The sequence below is a fragment of the Pipra filicauda genome, unplaced genomic scaffold (genome assembly GCF_003945595.2).
Source record: "Pipra filicauda isolate LSUMZ 115617 unplaced genomic scaffold, ASM394559v2 scaffold82_size2718185_pilon, whole genome shotgun sequence".
NCBI classification, from domain to species: domain Eukaryota; kingdom Metazoa; phylum Chordata; class Aves; order Passeriformes; family Pipridae; genus Pipra; species Pipra filicauda.
Window position 1 is genome coordinate 2,489,056 of NW_024105009.1, and position 24,282 is coordinate 2,513,337.

At 37.3% G+C, this 24,282-nt stretch overlaps 1 protein-coding gene across 4 annotated transcripts in view; it reads right to left on the reverse strand.

Annotated features, from left to right (window-relative positions):
• Positions 1-7,017: 7,017 nt before the first annotated feature.
• Positions 7,018-24,282, reverse strand: part of ANO3 (anoctamin 3) — a 166,066-nt gene continuing 148,801 nt past the window's right edge. For all 4 annotated transcript variants that reach the window (XM_039390481.1, XM_027735688.2, XM_027735685.2 and 1 more), the window contains exons 15-27: positions 19,654-19,736; positions 18,612-18,752; positions 18,108-18,272; positions 17,143-17,179; positions 15,173-15,284; positions 13,909-13,966; positions 12,366-12,463; positions 10,755-10,900; positions 10,494-10,646; positions 9,883-10,030; positions 9,592-9,672; positions 8,652-8,757; positions 7,018-7,885 (exon numbers count right to left, since the gene is read on the reverse strand). In XM_039390481.1, the coding sequence (XP_039246415.1) occupies positions 7,703-7,885; positions 8,652-8,757; positions 9,592-9,672; positions 9,883-10,030; positions 10,494-10,646; positions 10,755-10,900; positions 12,366-12,463; positions 13,909-13,966; positions 15,173-15,284; positions 17,143-17,179; positions 18,108-18,272; positions 18,612-18,752; positions 19,654-19,736 (1,511 nt within the window). In that variant the 3' untranslated portion in view covers positions 7,018-7,702. The remainder of the gene's footprint in view (positions 7,886-8,651; positions 8,758-9,591; positions 9,673-9,882; positions 10,031-10,493; positions 10,647-10,754; positions 10,901-12,365; positions 12,464-13,908; positions 13,967-15,172; positions 15,285-17,142; positions 17,180-18,107; positions 18,273-18,611; positions 18,753-19,653; positions 19,737-24,282) is intronic.

The window sequence follows — 24,282 nt, forward strand, 5'->3', positions numbered from 1 at the left end:
GGTTGAAAAACTGAGAATTAGAACAGGTAAATTCTAAAGGAGCTTAAATTTAAGAACTTGTTAGTCACTGGTGAAAGCAGGAGATCATAGATGGCTAAAAATTTGAAAACTGATTCTATCTGTGCCTTGAGATCAAAGTAATTGAGTATTTAATTGCTATAAGTGCCCGAGCCAACCCTGAAATTACTTCCTTGCAATAGTATGGTTTGAAGGCTCATTAGCACTCACTTTTTAAGTATACGATTTTTTTTAAATTAACTTTGAATATTTGGAATAATAAAGATCAAAGCCGCTTTCAAAGATATCCAAGTTTATTACTGAAAAAAATGCAATATTCAAATGTGTATGATACAGTAAGTAGTTGCATTTGTACATGTAAACCTTGATAAAGTAAACAGCATCTCAAAGACAAACTTATGCCAAAAGTGTCTTACAGTAGTTAATCAGATCTACAACTTTTTCCTCAGTGAATTCTTTTAGTTCTGGGGTACATACTGGCTTGTAAAAGTAATATTAAAAAGAAACCGAAAAGCTGACACGCCAGAGGAACTTCGAGGTTTTGCACAGAAAAGTGAATTTGTCTGAAACGCTCTATGGTACTGTAAACTTATTTTAAATATTCCTTACAAAGTGTGGATTTACGAATAGAAAAAATAGCTGAAATTTTATTTTTACTCCTTACTTAGAAATGAAGTTGTATTTAAATATTACATAAATTTCAAATATATACACATTTTAAGAAATCTTGTACGATCATGATATTGCAAGTTAGCCAGGACTATCAGAGTAAAAAATGACTGAACTATCTTATTCAGTTAGATTTTACACGAGATTATTTCCAAGAACTGAAATTTCACTGATACTACTCTAGGTAAAAATTAGAGCCAACAGTTTGGAAGATTTTTCAATACAAAACTCTGAGTCATTTAAATAGAACACAAAATAAAAATGTGATCTGAATTTTTTTCCATTATTAACAGAAAAATTGTCATGTTCTCAGCAGTTAGAATCTCATTAGCTTTATATTGAGTTTAATCCTGATTTCTCACCCAGTAGCATTCTACTAAGTAGCTCAAGTCAATTAGAATGCAAACTACAAAGAACATCTAACATTACAGAGGTTATATCAAGAAGTTAGAATGAGCCAACAGAACTAACACAAGGTAACTTCCAGTGCAGTGAGGAGGGAATACACCATTAGCATTTCAAGACTAAACCGAAGTCCTGGATTAAAAAAGTTCCCGTATAACATGGAATAGCAAAGTGGATTTCTCCACAGTTTCTTGTTGTGCCATTAGAACTTTGTGCTGTTGTGGTGACATTGTGCTATCATGGTTATGCCAAAATCACGTCAATCCAAATTTCTGACAAATGTGATTGCAGTGGCAATGTCAGACAAAAATTGTCAGTACTAGGCTGTTATATAAATTTAAAAAATTATAAGATTGTGGAGAGTATTTAGGATTGCGCGTGCGTGTGTGTAGGAAGGGACACAGGGAGAACAAAGTGTGGTGCTTGGGGAAGTGACTGAAAGGACAGATCCAGAAACAGTTACACCTGCAGGCACCTCGTGCTGCCCAGCACTGCTTCGTCCAACGCGTACTGATTTGTGAGAAGCACCAGACAAACTAGTACTTGTGCACTTCCCGCTTCGGCTTCTCAGTAAAGAACATCCAAAACCAGCCCGTAAATAAATCTGCAGTCACAGAATTGCCCTGGAAATTGGACTGTCAGACAGAAGGCAGCGTGGAATAAAACACCGAGGGTAAGTAAAGAAATGAGCCAGAGGAGAAAAGGAGAAAGATCAGGAGGGCTGACCCAACACTCCACGCTCAAATCCTTGTTTTTCAGAGCCTGTTGCAACTCTGGAGCAAAACCTGCTGAAGTGAAGATGATCCCTTTGCTTCCTCTGCCTGTCCTCAGCCTGCCTCCACATGCTGGTTGTCGTATTTTACCCCAGAAGAACATGGGCATTGCAAGCATGAGGTTGAGTATGAACACACTTAAGGAACTTTTTAAGCGGTTAAATTTTCCACTGCAGGAACTTAAGTTTGCAATTCACTTAAACACTTTCAAAAAGTGTCACTGTATGCATTTTAGGTAGACAAAATATGCTTTGCAACAAAATAAAAGGTCTGCCTAGATGTGGAGTTCTGTTTGAATTCCAGTGTTAGCCTTAACACCAAATAAACACTATTATGAAAGGCTGGCCTTATATTTGTTTCAACCTTTGCCCCAAAATAAGCAACATCAGCACTTTATGAGGACTACAAAAAAATAAAATGATTCTGGAAGTACTACTGTGTTGTAAGTGATTGCTGATACCACTATTTTTATCTCTGTCCCTTTTCTTAATAGAAACTTAATAAAAAATGTGATTTTTATTTTATTTTCCATTATCTTTATTGCATTCATAGGTAGCTGTTTCTATAAAGTGAGTTTTATTGGTATGGCAATTGCCCATTCAATTTATGGACATGGATGGTTTTCAATTAACCAAAATGAGATGATGCTTCGAAATATGCATGTGCTAATTTGTCTCTTAATGAACTGTGGCATAATGCAAAAGATTACAAAGTCCCACAGTGCCACAGGGCTTTGCAGGTAACTCCACTGGATCCCATGGCTCCAGAAATTCTCTCTGGCAACACTCCCAATTGGAGTCTGCAGTGGAAGAAGATGCAGCAAGGAAACAGCAGACGTGCACTGTGTACATTATTAGACTGATCATCTTAATGGTACATTAGAATAAAGTATCACAAAAATTCTTGCCCTTCCCCACATTAACATCACCCTAAAACTGTGTTTCCCAAGATATTTTTCCTTCTTCAGAGCTTTCTATGAAGGAAACTTCTGGAAATTTATACATTTTTGCATTAAGGTATTTACCTATTAACCTATTTTCACTAGTGTCTCTAGGTATTTTCCTTTTGAGCTTTCCATAGGACACAACTGAGCCAAACTGTTTCTCAGAACCCATTTTATGACAAGTCATTGTTGGAAAAGGACATAGCTACAGCTGATGTGTATTTTGTAGCAAGAAACACATGGACTTTCTAAGAAACATCTAACAAAAACCCCCTTAACCTCCATCACCACTACTGAAACTTTAGCCTTGTCATCATCAATATTAACTTCAATGTTCATCTAAATTTTCTCTATAAATCCTTTAGCAAAAAGGGGTAGGAAAGAAAGATAACAGAAATAGCCATTGAATCATAGAATCATCAGGGTTGGAAAAGACCTCCAAGATCATCAAGTTCTAATTTTTGACCGACCATCACCACCACAACTAAACCACAGCACGAAGTGCCATGTCTCGTTGTTTCTTCAACAATTCCAGGGATGGGGACTTAACCACCTCCCTTGGGCAGCCCATTCCAATGCTTTCAGTGAAAAAATTCTTCCTGATGTCCAACCTGAACCTCCTCTGGTGCAGCCTGAGGCTATGTCATCTCTTCTGTCACCAGTTAACTGGGAGAAGAGGCCAAACCTCGTTTTCCTACAACCTCCTTTCGGGGAGTTGTAGAGAGTGATAAGGTCTATCCTGAGCCTTCTCTTCTCCACACTAAACAGCCCCAGCTCCCTCAGCTGCTCCTCATATGACTTAATCTCTAAACCCTTCACCAGCCTAGTTGCCCTTCTCTGGACCTGCTCCAGCACCTCAATGTCCTTCCTGAGCTGAGGGGCCCAGAGCTGGACACAGCACTCCAGGGGTGGCCCCACCAGCGCTGAGTCCAGGGGGACAATCACTTCCCTGCTCCTGCTGGCCACACTATCCCTGATAAAGGCCAGGATTCCCCTGGCCTTCCTGGCCACACTGCTGGCTCATGTTCAGCTGCTGTTGACCAGCCCCCCCAGGTCCTTTTCCAGCCACTCTGTCCCCAGCCTGTAGCACTGCAGGGGGGTGTTGTGACCCAAGTGCTGGACTCGGCACTTTGCTGTGTTGAACCTCATACAGTTGGCCTTGGCCCATCGATCCAGTCTGCCCAGATCCCTCTGCAGAGCCTTCCTACCCTCCACCACATCAACAGCCCCACCCAACTCAGTGTTGTCTGCAGACTTACTGCAAGTGCACTTGATTCCTCTGTCCACTGATAAAGGTATTAAACGGGACTGGCCCCAACACTGAGCCCTGGGGAGCCCCACCAGTGACCAGCCACCAACTGGATGCAACACCACTCCCTGGGCACGGCCATCCAGCCACTTTTTAACCCAGCAAAGACTGCACCTGATCAAGCCATGGGCTGCCAGCTTCTCCAGGAGAGTGCTGAAGTAGACAGTTTCAAAGGCTTTGCTGAAGGCTTTGATGAGTTTTACCTTGTTTCCAAACACTAGTACTCCATCAGGATGCTCAGTCACTGTGCTGTGTGAGCCTGGGCTCAACATTCAGGCAACCCTGTTAGCACTCAGTTGTGAATGCTGAGCTCTTACTGCCTCCCTCTACACGGAGACAGACTTTGAGCTATTATTAGGATGGCTAATGAAACAGAATTCTTATTTTCCCTTTTCTTTATTCACCAAAATTCAGATCTCACATATTAAGCGCAAATTTAGAATAAAAAGTCATAAGAAATGAGATGTGTATCACGTATCTGGACTTTTTGCCATTTCTGAAATGGAAATTTCTTTTGTCTGAACGAAGACGCAGAATTTGGTTAGGAATAATTAAGACATTTTGACTAATCCTTTATACATAAAAATATCTAGTTGCTCATGCAGTCTCTCCAAGGGTGCATGCATAGAGCAAAGTTGTCACAGATTAGATCTGCAACGATCTAAAGCATCTTTGCACAAATTGAGGTTCTAAAGCTTTGTCAGATTTCACAAATGCAGCCTACATGCAGTCTACTCATACCAGTCATTTGTTTGAAAAGACAATATTTAGGATATGAAAAGATCATTCACCATTCAAAAAATACATTATTCCTGAGGACAGTGTGTGCCTTATACTTTAGGAAAATAACGTGCAGTCAATGAAAACAGTATACTAAATGAAGTCTAGCAAAAAGGTTTCTCAGCTTAAGCAAATGGCTAGATAGTGGCAAGACTTTTACACATTGCTGACATCCTCCAAAAGTAAAGGACACACAGAGTGTTTCTCCAAGCTTCTTGTGCTTTTCCAGTGCATAAAATGCACCATGTCAGATCTACATACTTGCCTTTAGTAGACTCCTATATACCAGTGTTGAAAATAATTAATAGCATATATATATTTAAATCTCAAATACAAAAAGATTTTCTTTTTTACGTGTTTTTTTAAGTCCAATTGGAATTTGCCTAAGTATGTATTGACAGGTGCCAGAAACAGGAAAGTACAAAATAATCAATATTTCTGATTTTTGCCTGATTTTACCCTATATCTTTATCCCTTGGGCCAGCCAAGGCATTTTGTTTTTAGAGAAAACATTAAAAAGAGCTCATCTGTGACCCTATGAAGAACTGAATTACCATCACTACGTGGCACAGAAACAAAAACTCTGACGCAGGGTTAATGCTGTCAAACTGTGCTTGATAATCCACAGAATGAAACAGAGAGACAATCCATCAAATCAAATGCTGTGACTCTGGAAGCACCGAGGAGAGTGCACTCATTTTTTTCTGATAATGACTCCTGAGGAATTTAACACATAACCCAGAATATGAATAAACAAAACAGCCTTTCCAAAACATGGGAAACTGAGCCCTTTATCACAGAATGAGTGAGTAATATATCTGATTGGAACAGATCTTCAAATTTCTTTACTCCTGTTATGCAATACTGTAGGTACTCCTATAGTTGCCTTGTCTGGTCACAGAGAGCAGGAATTAACCAAGAAATCTCATTAATATGGTGAAACAATTAAAGAACTTGAAAGTCTGATGCTAGGTCCTCTGGATACAATAGATTCTATTTACCCACTCTGATGGGTCTTGATTCTTGAAATTAATTTTATTAGAATAAAATAAAATTATTGTGCTAATAGATGCAAGTGAATATTGGAATCACACTTTTTAGTTCAACAGGGTATTGCAAATAGTAAAAATTCAGGTCTTTTCATATCTGTCAGCAGTGATTTTGCTGCAACTTTATCCCTAAAAATAATGTTAAAATTTGCAGCCTTTATAGTTACTGTGCTTTGTGACCCTTTGTTTTTTTTAAAATTTTCTCATCCAATACAGAGAAACGTTATTTAAAATTGTACAAGAGAAATATAAGATTGTAACTCTGGGTCTCCACACCCTTCTCTGCAAGGCATCCCTGCAAACTTGTTTAAACTGTTTAAGTGCTTTTCCCCTATTATGAAATGCTAGTAATAGACAATTTCATCACCAAAATTTGACTATAACCACAAACAACACTGCAGTATGCTGTTTGCACATAAAAACTGAAATTTGATTCTTACATGAACATCTACTTTTTATAGTGATTTTATGCAAAAAGCCCCCCCCAAACTGTAAGAAGGCATAGTAATAATAATAATAATAGTAATAATAATAATAATAAAAGTAACCACTGTATGTGTATGCATTTATGTACAATCTGTATATATATTTGCCTGTATCTATCTCCCATGTTTTGATATATTTAGGCCAATAAAAGAAGTGTATGTTACTGGAACATTTACTATTACAGTAAGAAGAGCATTGTTATAAACTGTTTCTCCTTCCCTGAACAAGCAAGTCACGATGTTATACTGTACATCTGATATATATCTGCAGAAGCTTGCATACTATAAAAAAGTTAATTGTATTTTGAAGACTAAGTAATTTGCACAGCATGGGAATATTTCAAGTCAGCATTTTATGAAGTCATGGAATCATTGCCCAGACAGGCCAAAAGGAACAGTAACACAGACACCTGCATGCTACATCAGAGCAGGAAAATGACAGTTCTTTCATCCTGGAAGCGTGTGGAGGTGGCCTTTCCACACACACACAGGTGGAAAGACAACTCAACAGCTGTGTCATTTTCAAACAGAGCTGCAACGTGGGCAATGTGATGCATTCTGCTAGTGCTGCTGTTTTCTTTCTGAATTTGGAATTTTTGGTTTGCAAGTAGAAGGATAAATTAATGACACTGATGTGCAAATCTTAAACTGCATAGTATATATATTAAGCAGCCACAGACCCCTTTTTTTAGGGTAGGACCACATCCACAATCTCAGCCAGAGACTAGGACAAACCTGACAAAACAGTAAGCCTGAAAGATCAAGTTATGGCCACAAAGGCAACAATTGCTCTTTTCTTTAGAGGCATTACAGATGGAACCGAGCAATCAGAAGCTGTAGAAGTAGTGGATATCATATAAGTTGGTTTTAGTCATGCCCTTACTCTTTCAGTTCACAGGTAATTTTTTTGTTTTCATTGCGCTGGTAACTCACAATTTCATTATGCTGAAGGTTCATGCTGCACCTTCACGAACAGCATGAACATTCCTGGCCTTTTTTCAAACCAGTGTCCGAGCTTTTAGGCTGACTGCACGTTCCTGAGTGCCAGTTCTCCTCGGAGCTCACCACAGACCAGACACAGGTAAGGGCTTTTCATCGCCATCCTTGGAAACATTTGTTTGCCAGTGCCCACCAAAGTCTGCAACTGCACTGCCCAGCAAGAACATATATACACCACGAGAGGATCTCACACGCCGAGGCCCGACTCCGACTTCGTTTTGTAACCGCGCTCTTCCATTTCAAACAGTGTTTTTGCTGCAGCACAGTAGTGACTAAGGCCATTCATGGTGATACTGTTTCCCGTTCTTTTTCCTTTCCCTTTGCAAATGTTCCAGTTCAGCCTCATACATCATTTCCTGGACTAAGTATTTCTCTCTCCTCATTCTGTCGCACAAGTCTTTGGGCATGTCTGGAATCAGGTAGGCAATGAAGGACTTTATTCCAAAAACAAGGTGCTGAAAAGAAGAACAAAAATAATTGCTTAAAAATGGATAATTATTCATTTGTAGGTCCACATTTCAATGCCTAAAGAGTTTGTAGTAAAACTGGACCTGAGGTTCAATTCATGACTGAATGGCAACTGCTTTGTTTTTTTTAATAAAAACACACACTGATATGGGAATAAATGAGTGGTCTAACGCAAATGGGGAAACGCTGAAGTCTTCTGAAAAGTAAAATTAAGGGTACAGTTAGTGACTTAAATGAAGGTGTGACTGTAGGATATGCTAGTCTGATTAACAGATGCAAGCAATAACTACAAGCAGTCTTTGTTAAGAGCTTATAATGGAAATAGGAACCAGATTCCTGAATAGCATGCAATACATTCTTCAAACATATTTCTACTTTTACATTAGGTTAGAATCATGTATCATTTTCCTAACACATATTTTATCTTGTAATAACTGAGCCTAATGTACTCAAAACTTGCATTTCTTCTTTTTCAATAAAATGTAAAAGATTTGGTTGGGAACCAACATGACATATAAGACGACTGTTAAGGAAATATGATTTTAGAGGGACTCTAAAATAAGTGCATGCTCTGTCAATTCTGTTTGAAGCAGCTGATAGACAACACTTTGGAGAAGACAATTTCTTTTTCCTCTCTCTTGACCATAATGAACAAGCAAGCGATGAAAATGGCAATTTACTTACAGAACTACTGTAAAGAATCAAGTCAGACTTTAGAGAGGAAGAAAGGAACTGTTCCTTTCCACAACTAACCTCAAATACTATGATGAAGGCCAGTCGTGCTGCCAGGACATGCCAAAACTGCAAAGTGAATTCATATGGAGTTGAACTCCACGGTGGGGCTCTGTAGTCTCTATACCTGCAAAGCAAAGAGAAACCAAATACGTTAGCCTGTGCTGAAAAACCTGAACATGGTCAAGTGATCTCTAGTTCATCCCAGATCTGTCTAAAAGGAGAGAAACTGAAGTGAAAGCAGACTTCAAGAGGAATGAAACAGAAAAGGAGAACAGTCCACAACACAGGGTATTAAATACTGTTGTTTATGAGATGGTACTTTTTGCTTCCAAGAATCCAGAGCAAACAATTTTTTTTTTTGTTACCAAGCTGAAGTGTTAAGTTCAAACGTGTGGACTCTCAACTTGTTCTTGTCTTTGCTTATAAGCACTTAAGGTTCTCCAGACAAAGCTGGCATAAATGTAACACGATTCTAATTTAAACTAATGCTCACTGCAAAACTAAATCTGAAACCAGGATGCAACATCATATTTTATTTTTATGCTGAATTTCCTGTATTCATTTTGCATAACTGTTTGCAATCCCAACCTAGGTCAGAGCCACAAAAACTTTAAATGTGTATTTTAATGAATAGACTTCAGAATGCTTAACAAAACTGAAATGAGAACTTTTATCCTTCTTGGCAGGTGGTGAAACTTTGAAATTAAATAATTCGTAGAGGCACAAAAGATAATGGTTTGCAAGAGTCCTGGAAAAACTCAGAACATAGGTTTTCAATGTGTTAGTACCGTGTCCTACCACACACTGTTTGCACCTGAAACTTCATGTTGAACAAACATGAACTCCAACGCTTTTTACAGGGAAAAAAGGAAACTATTATACCAGCAATTTAAGCACTAACTTTAAATCTACTGTCTGATTTAATGTCCATTCCAGCATTACAAGAAGGGAGACATACCGACAGTATCCTGAGTATCCCATCCCAAGTTCACTCAAATCAAATACTGATAAACTGCTGTTGACATATCCTTTTAAGCATCTGAAAGGAAAAGCCAAAGGGTCAGGACCTTCTTCATAAAGCAGTTATACAGCATAGATCCTGTACATAAGCATATTCTGCTATCACACACTGTGAGCGTACTATTTTATTTGAGAAATATATATGTTAAGTACGTTATCACAGAAATACAGCAGCAAAAGTGTGCTTCCACTGAAATATATATGTATATATAAAGAATATCTTAATTACTTTTCTTGTCTGTACCCTTGATCTGTACAGGGACCATATTTGTATGCATAGACAAAACGTGGAATGTAATCAGAAGTAATGGCAATAACAAAGGCATTGGTGATGACAGCCAGAACTCCAATTCCTTCCAGAATTCCATACCAGATACCTAGAAACGAGAGAAATGAAAGCAACCTTGTCAGGTTTTTATGACCATATTAAGTCATATAAAGTCATACCGTGATAATAAAGTCATTATTAGACATACAGTTTTCCTTTCTTATTGGGAGAGAATTATGAGTCAGAAAAACTAGCCAAGATTCAGTTTTAAACCAAAAGTGAATTTAGTCCTTATATTTAATTTCTAAATTCATTTGATTTTAAACCTAGAGTTCCACAAATCAGAAGCCTGAAATACTGTTTAGCCTGTTTTCAATATTCAAACTATTACGGCTGGCGACGAAAAACAAATTTGGTGAGTCCTCTTTCTGTTGCTTAACAGCAGAGTGGCCACTGAGATCTGCAGGTTACAGTATCGTCTTGACACGTGAAATATTTCAGGAGTTGAGCTGTTTTAAAGAGGAAAACACAAAGAGATGGTACTGACAGCGACAGCCACCAGGTTCTCTCACCTATGTCTGTCGCTCTCGCAGGCATGGGTCTGCGCCACTGCGTGACAAACTTGTACGCGTCCAACCTGATTTCTATGATGTTGTTCAGCAGTGCCAGGAGAGGTGCCAACGGGAAGGCAGCAACAAAGATGGTGGTAAAGCCAAACTGTAAAACTAGACAGGCATTTCTACGGTTAGAAATCGGAAACGCGAAAGACCTTCCCGCGTGCAACACAGGTCCTCTTTCTGAAGAAAACCGACACCTCCCCTAAATTTGCTCACCCATCTCTAAATATTCGTCCATTAAGCCATGGAGATTCATAGGCTGCAGATTCCAATCTTTTTCCCACTGAGGTAGAGAAATTTTATTCTCCATTGATTGCCCTCTTCTCTTCATTTTGCGTCGTGACCACCAATTCTGTAATAAACTTTATTAGATAAAGAGAGTATTATTGGCTGTATCTGCTCAGTAATTTAAAATATTTTCTGGTATTGTCTTGAAGTAAGTAGGCCTATTTTGAATAGCACCTGAATGCTTACTTACATATTTTTTGGAAATATTTACAATATCATCTAAGATATAATTCAAAGAACTTATAAAAGTTCTCAAAATTCTGCATTATGATTTTAATTATATCTTTAATGCAGCATGTTCAGCATTGTACAAATAAGCTTTTCAGAACATGGAACATGCTTGCATAGACTCTTTTTTTGTACCATTTACCTGAATGACTAAATTAAAAAAAAAAAAAAGAAAAAGAAAAAAAAATGCATAGCAAGAGCATTAAAAAAATAAATAATTTTATTTTCAGTTCTGTAAAAGACAAACCAAGTGAAGTTTAGTAAGAACTTACTAGAATACAGTGAATAGTAGAATATATCTATTTTTGAACAAACCTAAAGATCTACATGCCCGACAGAATATCTTTTTTCTTGAAGTAGGAAAAAGGGTTTTAAAAATGTGTTGCTGAACGATGAAGCTACAAATATTTAAGACAATTTTTCATAAAGCTGGGCAGATATCTCTTCACAAAGTAGTTATAAATATTAAGTAGATAACAGCTCACAAATTAAAGTATTATACAAATGAAAAATATTATCCAGTACTGACACAGGGGGCAATTCAAGATTACTGTTTGTTTCTAGATATTAAGGAAAAGAGACTGAAGATGGAAAACTTTCTTATAAGTATTTTTATAAACTGCTACTATTTTTTCTCCAGCTAATTTAGTGTTTGGCTCTTGATCTCTCTTGTTACTGAAAGAGCAACTGTTGCCAAAGTTGCAAACAACGGTTCTGTCAAAACAAAACGCTTCCTTCCATTACAGAATGCAAGCATGTTTTAAAACAATAATAACTCTAAAATAAATTCTAGACACAGCTAAGATCCTGCTAGGCTGAGAAGACAGGAAGACTAGTAGTTCAAGTAGGTTTCTCCTTTCCAAAAATCCCTGTTTCACAACATACAGTACACTGCCCCTCATTTGCAGAACGATTGCATGTTGTGGGCATAACCCTTTCTGACATATTGTCAGGGTTGAGACTTCAATTAAATTAAATTTATATTTGATGATCAATCTTTTCCTGAAAACATATTCTTCCAGTTTCAAGAGAACTGTAAGACTCTTACCCCCACTACTCTCTTCAGAAGTTGAACAGCTCTGTTTGTGTTATGGAAAATGAAATTACAATAAACAACTTAGACAGTTAACATACCCCAAGAAGCTTTGTCTTAGAGCAGCAGTTAATGCTTTCCTTGGGAATAAAATTACAGTATGTGAGACGCAAAAAGTGAAAACAGTCTCCAAATCTAAAAATACTTCTTCCTATCACTGACTCACCCTAAAATGTATTCACTGTTTGTAAACAATTAACTTTAACATCTGAACTTACGGATAGCCTAGTTCCATGAAGTTGTTCCACATTTGTTTTAAAACCATAATAACTCCCATTTGCAAGCACAGATCTATCAAGCAGCCACTAGGATGACACTGAAATGAAGTGGAAAAAGATAAATAGCTAAAATAAGAGAATTCTTTTATTTTTATTTGTTCAGAGGGTAAATGAAAAATATTAAATATGTTTGGTGAAAAACACTAATTTGTATCTACAGAAATATTAAAAAAAATATTTATAAGAGAAATATTAGCACAGACTTCAGCTGAGCAACCTTATTATTTCTTGGAGAACTAGACCATATTACCTAAGTTAAAGGTATGTGTACTAGATATATGACAAATGATATAGACCATTTCACTTAGATCAATACATACTTATTCATTTCAAAAGAATGGAAAATTGGCAATATTCTAAGTCCAAAGAGAGACCAAATTTCTGGTACTGGTATCTTAACTAAATGGATTGCCATATTAAAATGTTTAGTAATTACAGAACCATTTTTTCAGACCATGGACTACAAAGTTATGATGTTTTACTCTGTGGATAGCAAGGTTCAATAGAAGAAAACTGTTTTTCAGATATAAGAGATAACTTCAGCATGCTGGTGAGCTGCAATCCTAACATATTCTCAGGTTAAATTTTCAAAACAGTATCTTCCTTCTTTTAAATCACAGAATTATAGATTAGTTCGGGTTGGAAAGGACATCCTAAGATCATCTAGTCCAAACTTCTGCAATAAGCATGGCCACTTCCAACTAGATGAGGTTGCTCAAAGCCCCATCCAACCTGACCTTAAGTGTTTCCAGGGATAGGATATCCACTGCCTCTCTAGGTAACCTGTTCCAGTGCTTCACCATCCTGACATTTCAAAAAAATAATCTCTTCCTTACACCTAGTCTGAATCTAGCCTCTCTTAGTTTAAAACCATTACCCCTTGTCCTGTCTCAACAGGCCCTACTAAAAGTTTGTCCCCACCTTTCTTATAAGCCCCTTTAGTAAGTACTGAAAGGCAGCAATAATGTCTCCTTGGAGCCTTCTCTTCTCCAGGCTGAACAACCCCAGCTCTCTCAGCCTGTCTTCACAGCAGAGGTGCTCCAGCTCTCTGACTCCTTTTGTGTCCCTTGTCTGGACCCATTCCAACATATCTGTGCCTTTTCTGTGTTGATAGAAATCTAAGAAGCCGATAAAAAAAGCTGATGGTTTTATATTTATGTCCTCCATTCAAAAATTCCACATACTCAGGAGATTCCAAACTTGTAGGACTTAGTAGTGCTTGTGAGGTAAGGGACTATCCCTGCTTAATTTTCCCAGACAGAGGCAGAAAGAATTGTGTCTCTTGGGCAGAGTCACTCAGCACAGTGGAGAACACAGAAGGAAAAACACATCTCCTGTTTCTTATCCTTTGCTATAAATAAGAGTTTACCATTTGCTGCACATAGATGGAATAATAAATCTTTCAAACTGGGCATTCACGTCCTTCATCCATTTCCTTTTTACTCATGGAAATATCACAGGAACACAAAGCAGGATTGCTCACCTCTTCCAGTCTCCATCTGTTAAAAAGCTTATTGTACTTTCCCGGGCGGCCTGCAAATCTGGAAAATAAGATTTCTGTTTCTCAGTGGACATTCCAAGAACACCCTCTATCAGCAGCTATTTCACAACATCCACTGGACAAACTCAGGAAATATCAAAAGATTAAATCACACAGGCTTAAATCTGGTATCTGTAGGATATGGAAGTCTCAGAATGCAAACAAGGACCATCATTTTGCAAATGACCCTAAGCTTTTATTATGTCCTGAACAAAAATACTAGCTTCAGAGGTTTTAGATGTTAGCTATTCAGATCTAATCTACTTCTAAAATGATAAGCCATTGCAATACATAGGAATTTACTGCAGCACAGGGATCTGCTTGTCCCCGTGAAGTGTACATTTGATTTGTATAACGAACTGAATCAAAATTCTTGATGACCTCAGTGAAAGTTATAAATGATACAGAAAGAAACCCATGCCTGGTCCTACTAGACACAAGAGAGAGCTAGACACAAAGAAGTTTAGATACTGTATGGCAAATACACCAGTGGATGTAACAAACAGGTATCACTAACAGATTTTACAAAAAGGTTTTTTGCTTTTCTGCTTGTTTGGTTTTGTTGTTGTTTTCTTCCAACCAATCTTGAACTGAAATTCTACTGTAACACTTTATAGAAGGTACTCTGAAATATTCTGTAGGTTCTGGAGGAATGGTAAGTGTGGGCATAACAAAACTGAACTGAAGAGGAAGGAAGGTTAGACCTGTACTGTATCTCATGCTTTGAGCTACAGATACACACAAAAACTGGAGCCAGAATTTCTGCTTCCTACTCTTGCACAAGACTTGCCAGACAATATTTACTGCATTTGTAGAAATGCATCCTGGGAAATGTAAGTCATAGGGAATTAAAAGAAAATAATTAATAAAGCCTATTAGCACAGGACTAAGTACAGACCCACATTTAGGCAGTGGTTGTATTTTCAAAAGCTCTGAATTCTCATTTTGTAGGAAAGTCACATATGCAGACCCACTTAAAAAGTAAAATTTTTACTCTCTAGTTTCATGGATAAACATTTCAAGGGCCCAACCCGCACATACAGTTAAAAACATTAATTTAGTGTTACTAATTATCCCCAGAAACCAATTAGCACCTAAATCTTACAGTTCAAACTGTCACTGTATTTTCTTCAAATCCATAAAATTAATAAGGATTTTGAGTTCTGTGCAAGTTTTCCTGTATGTGCAGTGAGCAAAGGTAACTTACCTGCCAAGAAAAAAGGCAATGTAGAAGATAGAGCTGTTCAAGTTGACGAACTGGAAGAGGAACATTTTCAAGGCAAAGCTGTTTTCCCATTCGGATTCTGTTCTAGGGTGCTCTTCAGAAAGACACAATATACATTATATAAACAAAAATGAAACTGAGTTATGTGTAACTCTGCTCACACCGAAATCAACACTAACAAAACAAGCAATGGTTTCAAGCCATGTTGCCCCATTATTTTTTCTCCCTTAAAGTGTTCAGTCTACAGATCACAAAACCATTGCCCCAGCTCAGACTATGCCATTTCTATGTGGAAACAGGAGATGCAGTACAAGATAGAATCAGCACAGAATAGATCACAATTCTGTGGGAAGACACCCGTTCCATTTCCACAAAAAAAATCTGAATTCAGTGTGAATCTTTAAAGGTATCTTGATTCAAAGAGAAAAACCCAACACAAGAGAAACCAAAACCAAACCAAAACCAAAAATACCCCCCAAACAAAACAAAAAACCCAACACAAACCAGCAACAACAAAAGATCAAAAATCAAAGGAAAGGACGGAGGTTCTTTTTTGGCTTCTTTTGGAAAGAAACGTAGAAATGCTTGTAGGACTATAAGTGTTGTGTGTGGGTCTGCACTGCCTTGGATATTTTTCCTTAAGGTTTGCAGAGCATTATTTATGTCTGAATTAGAGATCCTGGTGATAGGGATTCAAAATTAATTTTTACAAAATCCATCTTTGATGGATGTATCAAACTTGGAATACACTACACCAAAAACTACATTAAAACGCATACTGAGTCTTAAGTCTACACTGCCTGGATTTGTCAGTTGTAATTTGTGCTACTTAATTACTCTGGTCTAATGATGACTAAATTTGGACACAAACATACAGGATATGGACACTTGTTCCCAGAAGTTAAAGTGTCCTTCTCTAATGTAAAACACCTTAGAAAGAGTAATGAATTACCTAGCTTGAACACCTAATGCTCCATCACATTTAATTCAAGAAACTCCTTTTTTTTTTTTTTTTAATTCTTCCATATATTTTGGGAAAAAACAGCTTGTGCACTTAAACAATTATTTTCTTTCCTATTCCCTGGTCTGTAACAACATAATATATTCTAAAAGGAATAGAAATAAGTTTGATCTGAGAAAGTACTTTAAAATATTTTACTACTCTGAGTAAGTTGACTATACATTCTGAATCTTTCTAACCTGTTCAACTGCCTGTTACCTGAAGCACTACAAAGTTTCGAGCCCCTTGTTTAATACTTTAACCAGAAGAGGGAGCTGTTGAATTTTAGCAGCCAGCTTGTGTTTAACCAAGACAAGATGACTTGCATATTTTGACATGGGCTAAAAGTGAGTATGTAAAAAAACTAAACGGTAACACATTGAAACAGTCGGAGAGCATAAATTCTGTCTTTGCTTTCTTGTTTCCTATAAGCTAGAAAGCTTTTTCTCTGCGACTGAATCATGACTAGAGGCTTCAGTATAAAACCTTAATGTGACAGAATTAGAGCCACTTTAAAATTCTTGACTTAACATTTTTATCTTGGACAACATAATTTTATCTTAACCCATTTTTTTTCCATATGGAAGTTCAAATTAAAAATTAGCAAAAAATAAACAAGGATTTGGAGAAAATGGAAAAAACCTTTCAGCATTCCAAGAAAGAATGTTTTGAGTTTTGCTCCAAAGTAAGACGACACTTTTTCAGTGTATATGTATATGAATACATAATATGAAACATTAAAAGAAGCAGAAGAATAAATTCCTTACTTTTCTATTATTATTTCCCCAGTGAAATAATAATTTCTTTTCTTTCTTTGATATTTCTCACTTGCTTAGGGAAATGCCAGAAACGTGCCATGCAGAGATGAAGTTTTCAAAACTCTACCTCATGGGACTATAAAGGTATATGCCACAGCCAGCAAGAATCATACCATTAGTGAAAACCTACATACCTAAGTCTGTCAGGAGATAGGCAACCTTCTCATACACCTAAAACAGAAATAAGAGATGCAGTTTTCCTTTGCATGAATGTGCATACCGGCTGAGGATATCAGCTTTCTAGTGAAAACTTCCTTATTTCTCAATATATTGACTATCCCCAGTCTTTATTTTAAATGACACAGCCCAAGGCAGTTACCAACTCTGAAAAATATTTCCTTGAGTATTTACTATAAATAGCAAGTTGTTTTTGGTAGCTTTGCTTGGTCACTTGAATGTACTTTTTATGACTCAGAGTGATCATATATAATAACAGAAACAAATACACAACTCTGACTGAATCATTTCTTACTGAAATGACTGCACAACCTCCTTAAGAGATTTAGAAGCCATTGTTTGCTGTGTTGTTATTCCTTTTTACCTGATTGTGCTTGCATGGGAACAGAAAGATGATAAATAATATTGCAGCTGGAAGAATAGAGTTTCTATCCATGTACATAGTGCTACAATGGCAAATGATTAAACTCCTGCTGTCATAGGACAGGAAAAACTTACACCAACATCATATATCAAAGTAATTCTAGGAATGTGCAACACTGATACCACAGCTGCATTTTAAATGAAAGGGAAAAATTGAAAGTCATCCATTAAAAACAACTTAAAAAATAAATTCTCAGACAAAGAAATAATGTAGTTCCATTTGGAGATGCACTGTAAAAGGTAATAAACGCCCCCCCCAAAATGCAAATGTAGAAAGCAGGGAGTTTGTACCCCTGTGACTTGGTGACATAAGCAAAGATGTGCATTGACAAATCAAAGAGGAATCAAAACCTTAACGACCTCCTGAAATACCAGCTTCAGACACTGCCCCATGCATAAGCACAAACATGTATATACAAGTGATATATGCTAAACTCAGTAAGCTTGTAAAAATTGCTCTTTTAAATTAATCCCTCCTTTATAAGAGCAGAAGACTTACGACATTGAGTGACATGATGATCATAAAATTGATACAGACTCCAGTGCCAGACGTTGCAAACTGCCAGTACTTCTTGATGAAATACCACTTGAAAGAAGCAAACTGCTCCATGGCCACCAGTCGATACACCACCACTGCAAACACTGCAGTGAGGACCAGTGAGATCTGCAAGGGGGTATTTACAAGCAGAGATATTAGACCAAAAGGTAGATATGATATCTAAAATAATATTCCGCAGAAATAATAAATCAACAAGTGTTTTAAGGATCCCCCATTTGTTTTGGAGAGAACAAAAATACTAGATGAGTTAAAAAAATTTTTTACTGCTCTTTTACAATGTAACTACATTCCATCTTTTGAAAGAATGAAATCCCTAAACAATAGTAAGACTGAGACAATCAGTTTTGCCTATATAATCTTAATGAACGCACTCATGAGGAGTTACTATTTACATCAGAGTAAAATGAATTACAGTACAAGAATTCTAATATTATTAAACATCACCATGAAGAATATTCCTGAGACAGACACCATCAGTCGACTGAGCTTATCAGGGAAAGGTTGAAAAGGTTCAGGTTTTCCTGTAATGGGATTTACTCTTTCCACTTGGGAATATTTAGCTTCAAACTGGGGACGAAGCTCTTCCTGGAATGACAGGATGGATTCCATTTGTTGTATTACTTATTTCTCTCATGAATCAGACATATATATGCTATAAAGTAGAAAATTATACTGACACAATTATTTTTTATAATGCTTCAACTAAAACACCCAAATAATTTGTACTTTTGAAAACCCTTGGAAACAGTGCCAGAGAGCAGCAAAGAACAGAGCTCATAAGAGCCTTCCCCACTATGTGAGGGTATTAAAAAGAAGGCATTACTGATTTAGACACTAGATTGTCTGCAGAAATTGATAAGAAAAATAATGTCAGTTATAATGGTGTTTTTTGTGATATGAAACCATTTATTAAAAGCCACCAGCTTGTATCTACCCATCTATGGAAAGCTATAAAACAAGTAAAGTCTATCGACTTAAACTGTAATTAAATCATCAATATAGTTAAATTACAGCTATGTTAACTAATGATTTATGAAATAATAAGATCATTTTATCACTGTTCATGCTGATAGCAGAATGGTCAAAGGATAATCTATGCCTCTCAGAAGGATATAAAATCTAGTTTCTGTCCCTTTGCTTGTCTTGATCCCATTTTTAGGCAGGATCATGAATTTCTACTACAAGAAACCACAGAACTGAAAGGCATCTGTGCTGACATCAGTAGTAGCTCCTGTCCTCTGTATGGAAAGTATTTCCACTCAGTTTTTCAAAGGATGCTTTTGATAAATGTGGAATTATATTTGGAATAATAATGCCAGTTGCAGAGGGTAAAGTATCCTTGTGTAGTCTCAAATATACCTGTTTATTCTGCAACTAGTGTTACTAACAGAAATATAATCTGAATGACAAACTCAGATGACAACACACAATATGGATTCATATTTACACTTAGATCATGCTTTACATGTTTTCTTCTGTTTCTTACCTCTTCATCTTCCCAGTCTATGAGGTCCCAGTCATAGGTTAATACAGCTCTCCGTCTTTTCCAAAACTCTAGGAAGACTGTTGCTGTGGAAAACAACTGCAGGTTAATTATAGCAAAAAACAAACAAAAAAAGGGCGACGCAGATCTCACGAAAATCAGCAATGTAATGTGATAACTGTCATTAGCCATTTTCTGACAGTTTTCCCCATAGAATCTGAAAATTGTAAGTAACTTCAGGATAATCACTGTTAAAATTGAAACACTATTTTCAATGTTAAAGAATCTTTTTTGTTGTTGTTGTCTGCTATATCTGTACAGAGAGGGGTACCTGGCAATATAAAACAGTGCCATCCCCTTTAATTTTGCTTTTAATTTTACTCAAAATATAAAATCTTTCCTTGAAGAAACGAGGATACACATACACAACAGTAACAATAAAGAGCTAAAGTATGATCTCATTTTATTCGGTTCTAATGAAGACAACCTCACTGCTTTCCCAGCTATATCAGTTTTATACTGCAGCAGCTTTACTACCAAAATAATTCTTTAAACAATTATTTCTAATCTAGGTGTGAGGCCATAATCAGATTCTCCCAGTTTTATTTAGCTGGACTCCTCTACAGCAGCAAAACTATGCAATCAAAACAGTCCTACAGGTTTTGTACCACACCTCCTATTGAGAAATGCTCTTCAGAATTGAAACTAGCACTTAGAAAAGTATCAGCTATAGCTGAAGGATGGCTTAGTCTCCTCTCACCCTCCTGGAGTACTCTGAACCACTTTGCCTCCATACGGTCACAGCTCTGAATCTGATCCCACCTGGAGGTTTTTCCCCTCCAGGAACAGCGGGTCAGCACTCAGCGCCAGCATTCTGGCACCACACTGCAGGTGTACAACACTTAGCCAAGAACTGAGTCACAAACATCTTCCATCAGGTGTTATGTCACTCAGGGAACCAGTTTTTACTTTTCCTAACAGATGAATTAAACTGCTAACGAACAAAAGAGAGAGCGAGCACACCCTCCCGAGGCCAAAGCTGAGGTCCAGGACAGCACTAGAGGGGTATGACTTTTGTACCACTGCAATAGATATACTTCAACAGAATTTCAGACTGTGTACTTAAGGTATTGATATCTGCAAATATTATACATCCATTCAAATAACCTTTCATCTTAAAAGCTCTCAGAAAGGCACACTATAATGTGTGCACACTGGTGTGAAGAATACTGTTGACCTCAGTATATCACTTGTGATTTGGTTAATGCTGTGTAAGATTTGGACACAAATTCATGGTGCTTGTTTTCAGATCTCATGGTCAATCTGTTACATGCCTGTCCACCCAGGCACAGCAGTAAATGTGAGTTGGAAGCTTGCTGATACACTCTGCAGAGAATGTTAGATTCCAAAGAAATAAAACCAAAAACCAGAAAACCAAAACAGCAGTATGAGACTCTGTCCTCCCTCCTCTCATAGACCACTCCATCTCATGCCACATAAACAATTTACTTCCCCTAAAAGGGATATTAGAAAGGGTAGAACTTGATCCATCTAACAGAGTAACTTCCACTTGTCCCCGCAGTACTTTCAAGAAAACACCACCAGTTGCTTCCATATAAACACTTCCTGTAGATACCACATCCTCGATGCTTATCTCAAGGATAAGTTATGAAACAGTACTTGCACTTGATTCCTTAAAAATTTAAAGTGGAAACAGATGACAATGTCCTGGCATTCCACTCAAACGGTCACACAATACTGAAACATTTTTCAGTCTCTCTTCACCACATACCAGCCTAGAATAAACATACATAAAGGATTAAAGAATAAAAAAAGTCACAGGTTGACTGGGTGAGCACATGAAGTTCTATATTACATACCTGACTTTTTCATTCCTACCTTAATCCAGTATTTTTTATATAAAACCTAAAGGGAGGAGTAACAGTTGTAACCTTCAGATCCCGAGCTGGTTATGTAAAAATTAATGATGTCTGATAAATTCAGAAAATTTGGATTTACATTGTTCTCTTAAATTATTTCAACTACAAACATATTTGGAGACAGGAACAGATCCATTTCTAGCAGCATGCTTTTCTTAACAGAACTCATATTGCTGCTTTATTTTGTAGAAGACAGGCCTTTGCCAGTTCTCATCTCACCAAGTGCAGGAAACCGCGATAAGGAGCAGCTATCTTTCGTTAAACTAACAGTTGCATAGTACACAGAGTTTCTGTAGCTCACAGAAAGCAGTCACTCCTGCGAAATACTAGCTCAAAGACCCTGAAATTATTAAGCAATATGCACCGTCTGCCCACTTTACCATAAGCACTGCCATTTCTGTGGACTCTGCGACGACAGAGCAGGGTCACGGCAGCGCAGGGTCGGTGGGGCTGGTTCCCCGAGGCTGGGGAAGGGCTGCCCCACCCGGCCTCGCCCCACGGGCACGGCGTGTTCCTCACCCGCTGTCCCACGGCTGCCCCTCCTGCACCTGCACTCCCCCTCCCCGCCAGAACAACTGGGCTCGGGGCCACAGCAGTGTTTCAACAGCTTCTTCCACGTTTCGCGGCGCTCAAAGGTAAGTCTGAGGGGGTTTTTTTTAATGCTTATTAGTGGATGCGATTAATGATCACAGTATTCATTTATATCGTGTTCAGGCAGGTGACTGGTGTCGTTGTAGTCAAATTCTACTTAAAAGTGTATTTATTAAAATAATTGAAAGTAAAAACCATTTTGTGATTCAAACACCTAAGCAGAGAAGTAGCAATCATAAGCAATGACACTATTTCCCTCAAACTCACACTTTTCTTCTGTGGTTATTCATGCTCCTTATCAAGGAAGTGTAGGATTTCTCTCAAACTAAGTTCAGAGCCCATTTGAAATGCTGGGGAGGGTTGATGGTGGTGGTGAAGCATTCCCTGTATGCCACTTTATAGCAAACTTCTGCTAGAAACTACATTGCTCTCTTGAGTTTAGTTCTACCAAAAATGAACAGGAAACACACACTTAGGAAATTTGGCCAGTGCACTTAATACTTGTCAAGTTGCTAGACAGTAACTGAGGTTATAAATGGAATTAATTATAGACTACAATTCATATTTACATTCCTCTTCATAGTTCACTAAAAACTTAAAACATTATTTTCTCGGAACAAAAAATACATTTAAGCTTAACAATGTAACATTAATTGCTCATTAAATTTAGAAGTATCTCATTCTTGGAGAGCAATCTGAATTTTAGAGCAAAGAGCCACATGAGCAAACATCCAGTATGTTTGCAATTATTTCTTTCTGAATTCTAGGAAGATAAATTCTCTACCTCTCATTTTATATGTTCCATCTATTTTTGGTTCACTGATGCAAAGGTAAAAAATGTGTGAAAATTCTGCAGATATGAACGTTACCTCAGATCAAAAGAGTGCCATTAACAATTTGTTAATCACATCACCACTTACTCCATAAATTAAATTACTTTCTAATAACTAATGTAAGGTGGGGAAATGGTGAAAGGTTCAATTTAATGACATGCAAAATAATGTAATTTGAATTTATAGTTCTGAAGACTCTATTATCTATCCATAAGAAGTTGAAATTATTATTTTCTTGACAATAGCAGAGGTTTTGCAGATATTACACCTACCACTGGTAGGTGCTGGGTTGTAGTCAGGAAATATATGTTGCAATCACTTTATCATGCCAAAAATCTATTTTTGCACACTAAGGTTCACATTGGAGGGCCATTTTTATGGGATATTGCATTCATATCCTGGTGAATTCCTCAAACAAGGGCCACTACATCTCTTCATAAAGCCTCACACTGAATGAGAAATTTTAACCTTCCCCCTTCTAGAACTGACTTTTATTCTTACTCAGCTGTCACGGGCCTTGGATGCAATTTGACCCCAGCAGCACAGACACAAATGCAGAGTGCAAAATCCACTAAGAAACATGATGGTGACCATCCTGCATAAAAAAATCCTCCTTTTTTTATGCTAAAAAAACAAAGGTAGAGCTAATCTAGGTAACTGAACTGCAGCTTAATCCCATACTGATGGCAGCTCCACTCACTTCAGGCTACGCCTGTTGCACTGATTGCCACTGAGCTGGTACCTGAGGAATGTGAATACCAGTGAACCAAAACTCACAATAGTTTTTTTTCCAATTAATAATCTGTTCATTGCTTCCTTAAACACTTACTTGACCTGCTAATGTAAGGTTTGGGCTCTTCTGCAAGTTTGGCTAATCTATAGCTCTGCTGTTTTACTGCAAGAGCACTGTTTGCATATTAATCCCTAAAGGCAATGAGTGTCTTTGAAGAACTTCAGTGTTTTTCTAAATTGTGTGAACACTGATATTACACTAGAAAAAAGAAGAATTAAGTATTACACACAAAAGAAAGCAGTTCAACACAGCCTGAGATCTACAACTTTCAAAGCAAGGAGGTCTCTTCTCCATGGTCTCCCGTAAAGATTGCACAAGTAAGACAATCACAAAAATGACAAAGAATTTGTTCAGCAAGGATACTGACTCCTTTTTTCACTCCTTTAGGAATTAAAATTACAGTCAAATTGAATTAAGTATAATTTTGCTCAGTAGTTTAGTTGAAGTGCATGGATAATAAGGAATTTGACCAAAC